This window comes from Barbus barbus (genome assembly GCF_936440315.1).
Source record: "Barbus barbus genome assembly, chromosome: 24".
Classification (NCBI taxonomy): domain Eukaryota; kingdom Metazoa; phylum Chordata; class Actinopteri; order Cypriniformes; family Cyprinidae; genus Barbus; species Barbus barbus.
In genome coordinates, this window is record NC_136752.1 from 23,801,755 (window position 1) to 23,819,985 (window position 18,231).

Below are 18,231 nucleotides of genomic sequence, written 5' to 3' on the forward strand. Positions count from 1 at the left end.
GCTAATTTCAAGATCAAAGACTGCAATAGGAGAGAGTGCGGCATCAGCACTGGAAAGATAAGTTACAGCAGTTTCACTACTTTTAAGATGATTGTGTGTTGAGCATCTGCATCTTACTTTTAGTTTCATTCATAGTTTGTCGGCTTGATAAAGAAATACTCAGTGGATTAAAGACATTAGTGGATTAAAAACATAGCACAACCAGTGTAGTCCGATTCCCAAACAAACTTCTTCTATGAGTCCATTCTTTTTAGTCAAACAAAAGAAAAGTTAATGAAACGGTGAGGAAACAGGCATCTTTAAGAGGAAACCAAACCAAAACTGTTAAATTATTCTCAGTTCCCTTCCTTAAAAACAACTGAACCTTCATTTGTTTTTCTATCTGTTCCTAATCTTCAATTGGCTGTTTTGCTTATTTAATGCAATGACTAGTTATCCAGCTTCGACTTTTAGCATGGCATTCAGAGCACTGCTGATTGAGCCGTCTGCAAAACACAAAGCTTTTTTTTCTGACCGTTGCACCATAGATAGAGATACAGATAGTTTATTCAGACCCTTGGCAAAGTCTTGTCTCATTTCAGGGACTTGAGAAGCTATTCAGAGAGGCAGCATATAGATGTAAATCTGACTGATATAAAACCCTGCTATTGTGAGATAAGGAGGTCACAGATGTCATCGCAGTATCTTTTATGTGATAGCTGTTCAGAGACGACGAGCTAGGATTGAACCCTGAGGTGACATAGCGGCTCACTAAACAGGACAGAATGTGTCTGTGTCAACCTTCTCCCAGCATGGGCTCCACATGCACACACAAACACGCGCATACGAAAAAAAAAACACCCATGATTAGCATCACAATGTCAATCATTTTTCCTCCTCATTGCACCCGATTTCATCAGACCTGCATGTTTCATCTTGACCTACAAAAGGGTTGACTGACTATGACAGCAATGCAGATGAGTGGGTGAGAAATGCAAAGCTTCTGTTGTATACTAAGCTCCGAAGGGAAGAGGCTAAAGATGCAAGTTTGTCTTCATGAATATGGGTCTTCCAATAAAAGGAATAAGAAAAAAGTGTCAACTTTCAGTGGTAATGTTGTAATATTTTGGCTATTATTTGTTTTTTTTTGGTCCATAAACTCAAACCACTGGTTGAGCCAGTGCTGCTATTGTGGGCTGATTGGGATAGTTAAATTTGCTTCAGTAGTAATTTTTGATTTTAGCATGCTGTATTCTAACTTTAGTGTTTAACATTCCTCAAAATTTAGCTTTAAAATGTGAGATTTTCACTCAGAATTTTTAAGTATTGTAGCATATAGTCCATGCGTTACCTTTAATGTCACCAACTGTATATGCTACTGTACTACTCCTAGAAGTTGAGAAACAGAATCTTTTAAATATAAATTTTTCTGCAAAAGCCTAAAAAAATACTGATAACTCTTCTAGCACTTGTGGTTATAACCAAAGTTTTGTCCAATAAAATATTAGCAATAGCAAAGCAAGAGAATGACTCTCTACAAAGAAAAAAAAAGGCCAAGCACAACTAAAGCCTACTGGCCATTTTTGAAAAATAAGTGACATCCTAACTTCCTGTTTCAATAGGACCTTTTAACATAAGAAAGAAACCTGTTCTTATCAAGCAATTTTATACAATCCTAAAAGCACACTCATGTTCTCAAGCTTTTCCCTATTCCCTGAAATATGGCGAAGGTACAGCTGAAAGAATAAAATGCAATTTGCTCTTTAAAGGTCAACTTTCTAAATGTTCCGTTTGCACGGTTTATGAAAAAGGTTCCGCTTGATTTGCATGAATATTTAACAAGCCACTGTAAACCGCTTAACCTGAGTTTATCACAGGCTCCGTTTCTCACATGCATTCATTTGCTTCACTACTGCTTCCCAATCTTAGCTAAAAATCTCCTTTAAAGAGATCTATATGCAATATATCATGCTTTTAACGTATAACATGCAATATTTCATTAGCAGAAAATGGTGCTAAAATGGATCAAAATACACATTTCAGAGATGCATTTTCATGTGTGTGGTTGCCTTCCACACTCTCACCCGATGACAGCCCAGCTCCTCTTCAGGGGTAACACCCCTGGCCTAAAAAGGCAAAACATAATGCCGTTGCTGCCGGGGACTCTAAGAATAAACCACACAGTCCAGTCACAGATAAGGTTACCTTGAAACCCGTCCTCCCCTCTCTCCCATGTTTCCTGACCCACACACACATCATGGGCTGGTAACAAACATAAGGACAACCTAGGGCTTGATTTGCTCTTTTGACAGCCTAGCCTTGTTTTTTCCCTTCCTGCTGGTACTTAGTCCCAGCTGGAAGTGTATAGTTTTTTTCTCCCTATTCCACTTTAAGCAGCAGGTGCCATTTTTTTGCTTCCTTGTAGGAGGCCCTGGCACAAGCGCAAGTTTTATCGGGACTCTAACAGGAAAGGCACAGAGAGCCATTGTGGTGCTTTTGATCGTAAAACTATTCCGGACCGGGGAATCGACTCTTGAGATTGTGTTTTCAGCCTGTTAGTGCATGAGAGAGATGGAAGGTACTGTCAAATTCATTTTCCAGTTACATTTCTAAGTGCATTTAACAATAAGGTGTAAGTCAAACAAATGTTAGTGTATGTAATGTAAATTATGCCACTAACAGTATACAGTCAAGTACTTAAGTTGTACTTTAACTTAGACACTTAGTCTAGTTAACGGTCTCTTAGACAGCAACCATCTGCCTTGCAGGGGAATTTTATGGTTGAAAGCTGCTAAAAATACACCATATCATATGGCTCTATGGGAATCTGTAGTCATTTGAAGAAGGCCTCTGATGTTGCAGATTTTTAAGGGTTTTAAGGTAGTTTTATCAACTGAAAAACAGTTCAATCAGCTAGAGAGGAAATATATCTAAAGGAATAGTTCACCCAAACATTTTAATTTAAAATATATTTTAAATTTACATTTCAAACAATTCTTGAAGTAATTTAATTACCCTCAAGCCGTTCCCAACCCGTATGAAGATTTCATCTTTTCCACAGAAGAAATTACAATGAACAGTGACTGAAGCTTTAAAAAGGACACAAATGCACCATAAAGAGGTCCATGCTACTAGTATATTCTTCTCAAGTCATTGCAGTGAGATCACTGAGTCAATGGTTTGGGTTTAAGATTTGGACTAGACTGATTCATGAATAAATCACTCACTGAAAAGATTTGACTTAAAACAATGATTGATTTACAAATCAACTATCACTACTTCTCCCAAGAGCAGCGGCTGTCACGATAATCAGTGAACAACAACTTCAGTCTGTTTTACAGCTATAGTATGACTTTTGAAATCTTGGAATGAAGTGACAATAAGCTTTCAATGGGGACTGAAGCTTTTCAGGAGCCACAAAATTGGTCCACATGACTTAAAGTTCCAGTTTCTCTTCAGAACATTTTCATTGATAGTCAAATCATTTAACTCCTAGATTTAAAGAAATTTTGGTATCCTCAAAGGTTTTTCCAAGATGTTGAAACCCCGTCAGTTTCCAAACCAAAAAAGGAATGGGTTTAAAAAGTTTGAAACCTTTTTAAAGTCATTATCAGTGACTTGAGATAGAGTTCCAAAAAAAAAAAAAAAAGCCAATTATTGACGTCAAGGGCCTGCATAAATGAGCCCCAGTCTTGCGTGAAATGGTTTAATGTTGCAAAGACTTAAAAGTAAATTTGATATTCTGATTAAACTGTGAAGTCTCTCAGATCAGCCTGAATAAATCATATTTAAAGTGACACTTGAGGGAATAGCGGTGCAGAGTGTTTTTTTTATGCTGACTTCATTGTCTCAACAGCTCTCACTTACTAACCTGGGATTAGTTTCCATGGATATCCACACACGGATCTGAGGAGGACAAGGTCTCATATTAAAATACGCAATGAGAAAAGGGCCATTTTCTTGTGCTACCTTCCGCCGCTGTTTGGTTTACAGGCATTTGTGCACTGTGTTGCCATGGAAAGGTTTCTCCTAAGCCTTTTGTGTACACTATCTGCGATCTTATGTTTCTGTACAATTAGATACTCAAGCTTGTAGACAATCTGCAAAGGCAAAGTCATGATAACACAGAAAGATGCAGCATTACTCCAAACCAGATGCAGCTAAGCATATTGTGTCTACAGAAAGCTTCTTGAGTCAGCATTTGGATGGAACGTGTATTCCAAAGTTTGACAACAGGGACAAATGTGAAGATATGAAACAGGTGGTCTCAGCTGACACTTTCGGCGTGTGATGTGTGTATCAAACCCCAGTACACACAGACACGTCATTATGTAAGCAAAAGTGGAGCCAGTGAAAAACGTCGGATCTCTGGGCAACAGGGCCAACAGAAACGAGAGCCACTGCCTTGATCTTGGCTCAGATTCACAATGGATCATCCACAAATTCAGTTCTGTAAACACAATCACAACGGCTTGCTCAAGAATCAATCATTTACTATGATTTAAGTCAACAATATTGGCAAAGATCAATCAAGGGGTCTCGTAAACATAGTGGCGTATATAAAGGTTACATGTGGTGTATGTTTGGACTCTCTGAGCAGCAATTCAGACTGAGCTGCTGCAAGAATTTATATCAATTTAGAAAAGAGGCTTTTAAAGGGGCTCCGGCCAACAGATGACACAGTGCCAGCATTCCTCATGTGGCCTTGGAGATGTTTTAACGATGAAACATTGCAGATGTGTGCCCTATCTACAGACAACAAGTTCAATCCAATCTCTCTGGCAGGCAATGCATTGATAAAGACAAAAAACAAACATTCATCTGCTGTCTAGCTGTCTTTGTTTTCATAACTCTTATGTCCTGTCTGCACAGAAAGTGTGCAACGTGACAGAACTAGATAACTTTGAATGTTATGTGCATACAGTTGACCCTGTAACAGTAGTTCATGGCGATCGACTGTCCTGCAAAGTTTAGCTACAACTCTAATCAAACACACCTGCCTTTAATTTTCACGTGATCCTGAAGACCTTAATTAGTTGCTTCAGGTGTGTTTGATTAGAATTGGAGCTAAACTTTGCAGGACAGTCGATCGCCAGGGACAGGGTTGGGCTCCCCTGCAGTAGACAGATTCTCTGAATATCTTTGAGCATCAAAAGCTATGTTTCCACACAATATGGGGGGGAACAAAATCACACTCATATCTCCAAACATATTAGAAAACAAGGCATCCTTTCCATCCCGTGTGTTAAAAAGTACAAGAAATTAGTGTAAAATACTGTAAAAATTAAAGCTGCAGCCATTGCAACTCATTTATAAAACAAATTACTCTTTGTTTTGTCTGTAGAAGCTCTACGCAGACAAAATAAACTATGTTTGTAAACTTTTACCAGCAGATGCCTTATTTCTGGGAGCAACAACATATCAGATGGTTAAACCTGTTAACTATCGGTTCCACTTTTTGAGTATAGGCCTGAAAATGACATTTCCCACTTAAATTGTTATATATATTTTGAATGGTTTGAAGCAGATACTTAAGGTTGGTCTCTTTTTAAAGAAGAAACTTAGCAGATTATTGTAGAGGTGAAAAAAATTATGGAAGTTTAAGTTTATGAAAATATAAAATGTAAAAATTTTAATATTTATATAATATATATATTTTACATAACATATTTTACTCTAAAACTGCTAGAAAATCAAAACCAAAAATCTGAAAAAGTTGTGTTCCAAATTTGAGGTTGATATCTCAAAAAATGAGCTTTCAGTGAAGTTTTGTTTGGGCGTAGTACCAAGCTTTTCCACTAGATGACCATCAAACCCCATTAGTAACCATATAAGGGTGGCTCTATTTCCATATATGGTTTGAGTGATCTGAAACATGATTTTTTCATTCTTTTCTCAATATTTATGACGTAGACATCACATTCAGAAGTATTAAGGGTGGTATGGCAGTATTTGATTTCAATTCATCCTCTAAAAAACACATAAAAGACATGCAACAAGAACCCTGGACGTACGATATAATTCACGCTGCATCAAAAATTGAGAACCTATTGTTTTTTCTTTATATTCGAAACACTTTTAGACCTTTTTTTCTCAAAAAATAGAATGAATTTGATCTTTTGAACACTTGACATGAACATGAAAGGAGATTTTTCATGATTTTTCATGATTTTATATATGTATCATTTCAAAGTATGTATCCTTTACTACTTCAAAGTAAAGGTCAGAACTCTCTCTCTGACTGATGAGTACTTTTCTTACAAATTAACAAATTACACATTGCCCTGTAAAATATTTAAAAAATCAGTCACCAAATATGAAAACTAGAGTCTTTAAGCTTTCAAACGATATATCGTTTGTAAAGATTGCTTTTGGTTCAGACTAAGATATTACTGTTTAAAACATGTAATGACAAGTGGGCCCACTGGTGGGCCTGTGACAGTTAACAGGTTTTAAGGGAGTTAATAGTAGCCAATCATCTAATTTGATTAGTTCACACACAAAAAAATTATCTGAATTGACACAATCACTTTATATAATGAATATTTTAAATAAAATAAAGCCAAAACATAAAGAGGAACTGACATAATTTCTATTTTATGGTGAACTATTCCTTTAAAGTGTCCATCGTCCCTGGTTTGATACTGGTTAACTATAACCATCTGGGCACTAACACGACCAATATGTAAACCTCACCAGTGACTTCAACTGTATGAAACTGAAACTTGACCTGTTACTTACCATAAATTACCAGCTTTCTTATGGTTCAACCTGTTTTGTACCTGTCTTGTTTGCATTTATACATTTCTGAACCTCCATCTGTCCCTACAGCACGGTCCTCCACCACCACGACTACCATAGTCGAGACTAAGAATGACCTGAGCGCACATCCCACACGTTCGTCCAAACGAACCTTAACCGATGACCTGTACAGTACGTTCAGCTCCCCCTTGGCCTGGATCCTTGTGCTGGCTCTCATCGTAACCTGGTCAGCCGTGGCGGTCATTATGTTTGACCTGCTCGACAGCAAGGGTCTTGAAGGTAGGTTCAGCTCTCTTATCTTGGTCCCTTCGTTGGATAGTTATTTTGGAACAGTTTTCCTGTAGAGATTATAGGTTGGACGCAGCAGTCTATTATTTTATTGGCTACCTGGATTGAGGGCTTTATATTATTTATTAACTCTCGGCTTAAAGTAAAACAGGACTCGGATGGGGTGTATTCGGATGCTTGAACGAGTCTTTACGATGTGATAAAGCTCCGAGCTTGTTTTCTTGCTGGAAGTTTATCAGCAGTGCCACAGGGCAAACTTGTGAGGCTTCTAAAAAGAGCGGGAGGAGAGATATTGACTGGTTCCTGATAGCATTGACAGTGACAAGGATAGATAGGGTGTCCCGTTGGCCGGGCTGCTATCAGCCACTGCTGCATTCATGTGAAGTCAGAGAAAAGTCCTTGTAGGACACCATTTTACCTTGTATTACCACCTGATGAATTAGAATCCATTGTTGATGCGAGGAAGATGATAGAACGCCTGTTTTGGTGCCGAATTGCTTGAAGTTGCAGTCATCTGTTCCTCCGTGTGTCAGTAGTTCCAGAATGACAATTTTGAACTCTTCAACTGTTTTAAAAAAAATTGTCATCGTTGAAATGGATTTGTCATTGTCATTGAGATAATCATTCCATCACAAGCTCTAGAACACAAACACATTAACCCATTTTTGAAAGTATTTCAAAAAGGAAACATTAGACTTTCATTATCATGTAGTTCACTACATGATTGCACCGCCCCACATTAGGAGTCACATTTACATTTACTTATTTCTAATAAGTTTACCTCCTTTTTCCACCCTGTCCATCACCATGTGTCATTCTGTTGCCATCCAATAAAAAGCCCATACATTATACTGTGACGACCCCTGTTTACCACCTGGTAAAGACTCTCTGCCTGCAGTTCAGTGCTAATGCCAGTTTTTGTGTGTATGACGTTTATGATTAACTTGGCCTACATATTGTTTTATATGTGTGTGTGTTTTCCTGCATGCAAACAGGGAGCAACTGTCACTCTCATCTCAAACATTCGTTCGGACATGCAAATATACTGAACCATGTAATCTGTCTGTCATGAACACAACATCACTTCCTCTAGACTGTCATGCATTCTATTCAGTGTGACACACACTTTTGACTTTATCATAATGGCAAAGTTAATTGTGGAACTAAGTTCACTTTGAAAGCAGAATGCACTGTGCGTTATGGTAATAAAAAAGTGATTGCTTTGGATTTCAGACATCTGATTGCGTTTTACATTTACTTCATTCACCTCTGTGCCAATGTACAACTGTGCCATTAATATTTCTCTATGCACCACAAAGAAAGATTAATCAGAATTTGTGTCTTGTTTTCCATTAGTAATATCTAAACAAATATAAAACAAGATACATTTACTTCATAAGCAAAAAATAACAAAGTCAGACTGGTTTTGAAAGAATGCATCTAAACCACTAGCAAAGAGTATGATCTCCTGTTTTGAGCATAGTTTACTAAATTTTCTTACATTTCTGATTAAAACAAGAAAAACGTTTGCAAATGGGGTAAATAATAATAATAATTATAATTCAAGATACAATCTTTGCAAATCTTAATACTCAATTTGCTTCAAGTATCTTTATCTTGTTTACATATTTAAGTCTGTTTATTAAAATAAGGCTTTTGCTTTTAAGGAACAACAGTTAACATTGCATATTAAAAAATAAAAAAAAGGTGTTGTGTCACCAGAATGTATTCACAAAAGTATTCATCTTTCATTTTCCTGTGCATAAAATAATGGTTTATTTTGGTCTCTAAATTAAACATACACGTTGCAAAATAATGCATTTGTAATTCCAGACATTTAAAAAAAGAATAATAATAATAATAATAATAATAAATGCTTCAAATATAGTTTTTTTTATTATGAATTTGTAGTTCCTAATGTTGCTGTACATTGAAATGCAACATGAATCTAATTTAAGTTCAAGAGACAAAGATATCTTCTTACCCATTATATAAAAAAATATGTAGGCCAAGTTAATCATAAACGTCATACAATCAGACCTCATATCATAGTATGAGCTTGATATGAGGGGTATAAAACAGTATGGCATCATCAAAATGCTTGCGGCACTGATTTCATCAGAACTACAATAACAAAGGGAATGAACACCATTTTGATTCTAAGTGCAAAATGCTCCAAAAGAAAATCATGTGCATGCAGCAAAGACATTAACAATAATCTGAAATTCTCAGAACAAAAATATACTAAACTTTTTAATTCAAAACTGTGGACTGTATATCATTTGAGAGACTTTAAACCATAGTTTTATTTGAGCCGGCATGACATCAATAAGCTTTGTGCCAATTGCTCCCTTCCACCCTATGATATCCAACCTCCATGTGTTGGTGTTTACTTTGCGATATTGCTTTCAATAAGCCTCAAATTATTCACTTCAATCAATTAATTTTACTCTAACATCGATAACTATGCTTTGAAAGCACTGTAGCGTGACTTCGTTTATTAACTGTGTGGTATTGAACGGCAACTCCTCTTTGCCATGCAGAATGATTTGATTCTTTTTTTCATTAAATGCATTGAGCAAAACAATGATATTTTACCTGTAGAATATTAATGAAGTATTCTATGTTGCAGATTTGTCACGTTCTTTACAGGAGAAGGAATATATACTTTAATTTCCCTCTCAATGCACAGCTAAGCCTGGAGATATGGCGATGCGGAATCATGGGGAGGAATTGGCGCTTTGGCCCGTCTTAACACAGCCTTGCATTTACAGAGTCTTTACCATTTGCCTTCAGGTGGTCTATAAGGGTGGTTCTCAACTGGTTTTGCTTCAGAACCCAAATTGTATAATGGACATGAAGATTCAAAACAGTTTTAAAACTGTCTACCCCACAAAAGTAAATGGAAATATCCATAAAAACAAAAAAGAATTCATATTTCTTTTACCTTGTGTAGCTTTTATCAATGTGTTTTTAGGATGAAGGAATGTCAGGCAACATTTCATACTGGTGTCTGTTTTCATTTTGCTAGCTGTCTAATTTGCACCAGAAGTCCTGACTTAAAAAATAAATAAATAAAAACCAACAACACCAATTACATTGAATGGCAAGAATATTGTGATGACAAAAAGATATCAGGATTAAACTGACACTGCCACAGATATCAGGAAATTATGGCACATGTACAGTAAGCCATTAAAATCAACACTGTGTATAAACATATAATATATACATAGTTCATTACTGGTAACAAATTTCTCTAGTTCCCTTTACTGTTGGAAAGCTGTGGTCATGAAAAGAGGAGTTGAGTGCAGAGGACTGTGCGGTATGAGTGAAGGGTGAAGCTTCACTCACTTTCAAGACAGGATTCAAAGACCACTGTGTTCCTCAGTGCTGAGAATCATTCCCCTCATGCTAGTGGAATAGTCTAGCGGGAGCATGTCCTACTTGGCAAAAATCACAGTCAGCATATCATTCTTGCTAAGAATTTTCAGTCTTGTTTTCTGTTACTTTTCATACCCAGTTGGTAAATTATTAATACATATATTTTTCCCACACATGCATAAAACTAACAAAATTCAATGAGGTTTAAAAAATATTTGCCAGAGGGGTAAGAAAAATGAAATATCTCATGCTTATCTTTCTATACTAGAAAAGGATGTCTGGACAAAAAAAATAAAAAATCCAGATTAAGAAAATGATTTCTGCATTGATAAAAAGTGCAGACATATTACTATAGATAAGATTGAAACCAGCACATTTGTGCACATTGTGAACTCTGTGCACTTTGTCCTCAAGATATGTATAAAATGTAAAGACATTCATTCAGTTTGAGCTCACTGTATCTTTATTTAAGCATTCATCTGTATGGCTTTGTGTCTCTTATATTGATTTCGATGGTTCAGCAGCATTGCCCAGAGAAAAAAAATGTCTATGGTTTAGATATCTGTTATAGCTCAGGAGATTTATTGGAATTACCTGTTATGTAGATATCAACTGTCGTCTCAGATGTTTTCTCTGTAGAATTTTTTTTTTAAATGAAAACAAATGTCATACATAAACACATAATAATGTATTGGGGTATATATATATATATATACTGTATATATAGCACGTTAGATTATTGGTCTTGGAGATTTTTGGTATCTTGGCAAATCTGATCAGCCTGAGACACAGCTGGAGGGGTCATATGTAAGATTATAGGTTCTTCCTCTAAAGGAAACGTATGATAATCTGGAGACATAAGCAAAAGTTTCCACTTGCTCTCATTTTATTCTTATTGCTGTGTAGAGATATTAAAGAGATATCATTTGTAATTTTTGTTTCCTGTGAGTTTACACGTCACACTCAAGCACCCAACAATTTAAAATGTTATCAGTTTTGAGTGTGAGAGCTCAGAGCGCAATACTGAATTTCCATAAAGTAGGTTAAATAGTTAATCAAACAAATGTCACTGAATTCATCAGTATTGCATTAGCATTTCTATGTAAAGGAGATGTCACAATTACATTATGAGGCTTGAATTTCAATGCAGCCAGAAGCAAACGTGAGAAAAGAGAGAGTGTGACAATTAAATTTGCCATGAACCAGTAAATGCTCTAAAAACGAGACCATAATACAGTGTCTTATGTAACACATTCAAACTACATGTATCCTGCTTCTACCTGTTTATTTTTTGGCAAAATGCCAAAGTGTTTTTGTGATCACTGTGACATGGATTAATTTGATGTGTTCTTTTCACACCTTCCCTGTGATTGTTCTTTTCACACATAAGTGTGATTGTGTTTTATTTATAATGGTGGTTAAATTTCCCTGATTATCCTGCCTACAGTTTTGAGCGTGCTCAGTGAGGATGACCCAATGAGAGCGTGTGTGTACAGAATGTGTTACTATCCCACACCTCTGCTTCTGTGTCTCTCATCCTAACAGGACCTCAGCCACACCGTGTCAGGAAAACATTAAAGGAAGCAGGCAGCCTTAGAGGCAAGCCATCTTATATCTCACATCTTACACATATCGAGTGGTCTTAGGCAGAACATTTGAAGTAGTTATTTAAATACTAAACCAAGGTCATTGTAAGGTACTAGAATTGTTTTTTTAAATTTAATTCAGTCATCCTGAATGGCATCTTCAAGGAGCATTCCTAAGAGAAATAATCCCTTTTCAATGTCAAGGTAAATGTTTTTGTAGATCTATAAATGTGATGTGCAATTTTTGTCTGCCCAAAAATATTGACTCCTTTCCCAATTTAATGTGGAGAAAATGATTCACGTTAATTTCACAGAAAACACTGCAATCAGTGCGAGATCTATCTGCCTGCAATGGACAGGTTTTAAGATTTCATTATTGAAAAAACACATAATTAATTACATACTGTATATATATATATATATATATATATATATATATATATATACACACACACATTTATAACTCAACATTTTGAAACTAAAATAGCTTTACTGCCCATCTAATGTAATTTTACAAGCTGAGTTTAACACATGTTTGAGAAATTTATAACTAGCTGGCCGCCAGAATATTTTATAATCAAATAATAATTTATTCTAGCAGGAGTAGTGAACATGAGGGTGTTTAGAGGCTATAATGGAGGTCTGAGGAGTCTGGAGTCTGTGCATGCTGTCACGTCACCCCTGCATAATGGCTTCTGGTAAAATGGCTTTGACTCGGGTCATGCTGTTCGCCTGCTGATAACAGACAGGCGCTACATGATGATGTGTGAAATAAGATGAGCATTCATGTCGATGGGCAGTGGAAAGCAGGAAAACCCAAAAGTCTCCCTAAATGAAAACAAGATTTACTGACTTGGCATTTATATTTGTAACTGTATATGCAAACATACACACACCTAGCTGAAATCATCAGTTTCTCTTATTGAAGATGTCATTCAGGGTTGATAGCACATACACCTAACCTGAAAAGAAGAGCTTCATACAGTACATGACCAAAAGTATGTGAACACCTGCTTTTAATGAAATACATAATTACTAAAAACAGGAGATCATACTCTTTGCTAGTGGTTTAGATGCATTCTTTCAAAACCAGTCTGACTTTGTTATTTTTAAAGGATAGTTCAGCCAAAAATGACAATTTTGTAATCGTTTACTCACCCTAATGTCATTCCAATCCTGTGTGAGTTTCTCTCTTATGTTGAACATAAAAGAATATTTTTTGAAGAAAGCTGGTATCAAACATTTGATGGTCCCCATTGACTTCCATAGCATTTCTTTTGCCTACTATAGAAATCAATGGGGACCAACAACTGTTTGGTTCCTCAAAATTCTTCAAAATATCTTCATTTGTCTTCAACATAAGAAAGAAACTTATACAGGTTTGGAACCACAGTTGGGTGAATTAATGATGACAATTTTCATTTTTGGGTGAACTATTCCTTTAAGCACACAGTTAAACAATTTGTTTAAAATAGGTTTTTCAGACTGTCTGATGGCAAGGACCCTGAAATGATGATCTAATCTCACCAAAGAACCTGCATAAAAGAATTACATAACAGAAGAGAAATTATAGAGAGAAAATATCAAGATAGCATCTTGTCTCCAAAATCAAATATTTTATACTGTCATTAGAAATATATAATATATATTTTATAGTGCTGTCAAATGATTAATCGTGATTAATCACATCCAAAATAAGTTTGTTTACATAATATATGTGTGTACTGTGTATATTTATTATGTATATATAAATACACAGAGATACAGTATATAGTTTGAACATATTTAGATGTATATATTTATATTCATATAATTTAATTTATATATAAATATATTTAATATATAAACAACACATTTTTCTTATATATATATATAAAAGACCCCCCCCCCCCCAAAAAAAAATAAAAAAATAAATTTAAAATAAATATTACATGATTTCTAGACTATAAACAGCATGGAAAAAGTAACAATGTCCAATTCAAACATCAATAACAACAAGAAGTGAACTTCCTATTGAAAATCCATGCTTTTGAAATGTTTGAACCACATATGGTTTGAGTGTTCAGGTGTCCACATAGTTCTGGCCATATAGTATATTTTGTTTGTAATTCTTTTTGAGCTAGATGTTACACAGATAAAGCACTTTAAGTGGTTTTGTAGACTTGTGACAGGTTTGAGGTTTTTACTGTTGTTAGAGCTGGTTTAGGTGGCTGTAAGTCAATGTATGTTGAGCATATGGAAATATGTGTCTTAAGATGCCCTGTCTAAAACATGCTCTTAGGGGGTATTCAGCACCTCAGCTCTGATCCCATGAAGGCGGTGAACGAAGCCATGGAGGACTCTACCGATTGGATAACATCAATCTTGACTTTTATGACTAATTTGGTAGCACCGGAAGAGGAGGAGGAGGAAGGTATATTAACTTGTTGTAGCCTTCTTTTAACATTAGCAGCACAATTACATAGCAAAGTGTTTACTGTAATATCAACAGCATCTCAGAAACCACAGACTAACCCACTGCGGTTTGATCTGACGAGCCATGTGTACTAATAGGTCTTATTAGAAATCTAAGCTGGATTTTATGGTCAAGTTTTCCCCTTATGCAGAACAAAACCCTGCTTTAAATGGTTTCCCAAAGGGATTGAATATCACAGATTATATTTGTGCCAATATTTTATTTCAATCTATATTCTGAAATGATATTATAAGATCAGCTAGAAAATTCTAAATAATGTGTTTCATAACCAAGAAATATTAAAGGATGGAGAATATTAAAGGATTGAGAATTTTGAGAAAGAATTTTGAGAAAGAGGATGAGGAATTTCTACCAGGAACTGTCAGCCCTAACTCTGTGTGCCACATGTGCAATTCTACAAAATAACAATAAAAATCAAACAAAACAGTATCACATCTCTGTCATTAATCTCTCACATCAAATCTTCTTGGATTCTTTTAGTTATTCAGTGTTTGATTCACAAAGACTCACACATACTTGGTCAAATTTATTTAAAAATATTTTCATTTATGTTTATTCATTTAGGAGATACATTTAGAAACTTATAAGAATACAAGCACTAGCGATTGATCCAAAGAGGATAACATAAGTAATTTCAGTTAAGCACTAGAGCAGTATAGAGAATAGATTACATTATATTATAAAAATATAGTATAATAATATAATAAGTTTATAAAGATGGCTAAAGTTATGTTCTGTTGTGAGGATAAATACAATTAATGTTTTTGATCAAGATTGTTGTCTATTTTCAGGGATTTTGTTTTAAATTAAATTAGACAAAATGATGGGAGTAAAATTGCATAAGACTTTTTAGAGAATGTATCTTACATGCATTTTTCTTACGTAACTGTCATGTTAAGCAAACCTTTCAAGAAAATGTGATGATAATAATTAAATCAATATTCATTCTCTGAAAATGAGTCTTAACATCTTGCATTTTCAAATACAATGAAAGAAAGACACTGAAAGCACTCACAAAAAAAGATGGTGTAAAATTAATTTATACTCAAAAATTGCTAGCAAATTGCACAATTAATTACAAAGAAATAGCAAGTAGCACATTAAACTAATATGAAATTTTAAAGTAGAAAGACTGAAATGGTATTTTCTTGTAAAAGGTACTTCAAAAGTATTTATTTTATTCATATTTTTTTCATTGTAAAATCATTGCTCTTAAGATTTTAAGTATTTTTTTATTGGAAAACAAGACAACAATGGTGATTAAGAATGCATTATTTTGGATAAATAAAATAAGTATTTCAATAGACCTTAAAATAAAGAGAATTTGTCACAAAGGGAGAACAATAAATCTCAGAAAATATGCCTACTTAAGAGGCTATATAACCTCAGATATCTTAATCTCCCCTCTTTAATTTTGGAAGCTAATGGGTCATTGTGGTCTCATTGAGGGCAGCTCATATGGCCCTGTCTTCAACCACAGATGCACTTAGAAAGGTCATAAACAAAGTTCATTAGGTGCTCTATCTCCTCTACGTTTTACCCTGATTTTGTATCAACTGTATCAAGTTTGTAGCAAGTTTAGATGAGAGGAGTTCATTTTCAATTGACTTCTTTGACCTTGAAAATTCTTCACATCTGTTACTATCCAAAAAGTGCCAATACAATGAAGGTAGTATAGTCTAGTGGACTAGTAAAATAGCAAACAAAGCTTCCATTAAAACTGACACTTTTATTATAGGCAAATATAAGCATGTTTGCTTTAATCCAAAGATCGAAATCTCTAAAGATAAATAAAGTCTATGAACATTAAATAAGGCGTATGAAGTAACGAATCTAAATTCTAATTACATTTACTTTCTGGTTAATTACCAGTGACCACAGAACTGTAATCAATTAAGAAACCCCCACAATGCCTCAAGACTCATTATACAAGCATTTTAAGATCTACATGATTTACCTTTTAGCTAGTAGTATATTTATCATTTGAACACAAGCGTTTGGAATCATCTAGTTGAAATACAGCAGAAATAAACGTGGATGGGACTGTCAGAGAACAGTATATTCACACTTTCACAAACATTCATAAAGAGAGCTCAAAGCAGAGACACGCACAAGAGTGACATTGCCAAGATTGTTGAACCAATAACACGCTTGGCTAAGATTCCTCATAAAAGTCACCTTGAGATACTCATTTAAAAACAAATGCATGTGAATTGACAGCCACGTTGCTTCAATAGCTCCAGTTATCAATGAATGCTTTTTAAATTGTTGGTTATACATACCAACAGCATTTTATGTAGATCATCTCAGCAAAACAAAAAAACTGTGCAAGAATGCAAGGTATACAAACTGATCACAACACTATATGCACACAGACAAATTATACACACATATATATATGCCTCTTATTTCTATATAAACACATGCATAATATCCCAGAATGCTTTACTAGTGCTGGCGTTTCACCGTTTTATTACTACTCAGCAGGATAACAGTTAGTGTATTGAAACTATGGCTGAAAGGTGTGTTTACCTGCGGTACTGAGTCGTTCACTGAGTCTCAGCACGTGCAGGTAATGAACTTCATAAATAGCCTACCTATTCCATGGCTGCAAACGATAGGATATATTTCCACGTTTGAGTTCAGTGAGAAAATGTTTTTCAAACAACAATTTATCAATTAAAAAAAAAACACACCCATTTTTGATTTCACAGTCACTATGCATTACTTGTTGAACTTCTTTGGATGGATTCAGTAGATTTACTTCCTATGCAACATTATTTTTCTACAGTCTGTGGTTCCAACCCAACTCTTAATATATTTATATTTACATTTATCTATATGTATGTATACAGTATGATACTACTGTAGCTTGAACAACCATATAATTAACAAAAAAATTACTGAACATGACCTAGTAAACTGCCTGAAATTGAATATTACAGCTATTAAACCTCCTACATGATGAATACAAACAAATCCCTGTCATTTTATCATACTGAATTACCCTGATGCATTGTAGGCAATATGAATGTTTATGAATCAGAAAGACAAAAAAAAGGAAATTACTAATTTGCGGTCGAAGTGATGCATTCTGGGAAATGAATGTGTTATATCAGTTCTTACACCCTGGTCTAAAGGTTCAAATATAAAGGTTTTAATTGAAATATAATGAAATATATAAACTCAATACAAATTTCCATATAGATTTAATATCTGTTGTCAATTGGGAATGGAGCACAACCTGATTTACTATAATAGTAGCTACTACTGTATAGTAATGATGATTTATGATATCCACATAACAAAATTTCATAATCAGTTCTAGAAATTAGAAAGTTCATAGAAATCATGAAAAATATTATTCAACCCTCTAGGTAAAACCACCATGCTTTGCTCTTCATTTGAGCACTGACAGATATATTTATGGACCACACTGGAGTAAAACAGGCTCGGCAGATCAAATCGCTCAGCAGACAAACAACTGATTAATTAATCATTTTAACTGTACACATGTAATAAAGGTAGTCTCACAATAATTAAGATTTAAACCTTTTATTTGCATGCAAATGAAATGTGTAAGCGTGAAAGACAAAGATTTCAAGAAAAGACTGTGTGTGTGCGCGTGTGTGTGTGTGTACTTGTGTTGGCATGCCCTTTTTTTCTTTTATAGAAGATCTAGAGGCTAGGAATAAAGTGCTGTGAATCGCAGACGAGCCTTTTCCCCTCTCTGATCCACATTTATAATTTATTCAC

The 18,231-nt window shown here is 34.9% G+C and overlaps 1 protein-coding gene across 1 annotated transcript in view; it reads left to right on the top strand.

Moving 5' to 3' along the window:
* The first annotated feature begins 2,170 nt into the window (after nt 1-2,170).
* Nucleotides 2,171-18,231, top strand: part of LOC306843465 (uncharacterized protein) — a 44,317-nt gene continuing 28,256 nt past the window's right edge. Inside the window, exons 1-4 of the mRNA XM_079374987.1 lie at nt 2,171-2,557; nt 6,811-7,020; nt 11,959-12,012; nt 14,281-14,412. Of these exons, the coding sequence (XP_079231113.1) occupies nt 2,542-2,557; nt 6,811-7,020; nt 11,959-12,012; nt 14,281-14,412 (412 nt within the window). The 5' untranslated portion in view covers nt 2,171-2,541. The remainder of the gene's footprint in view (nt 2,558-6,810; nt 7,021-11,958; nt 12,013-14,280; nt 14,413-18,231) is intronic.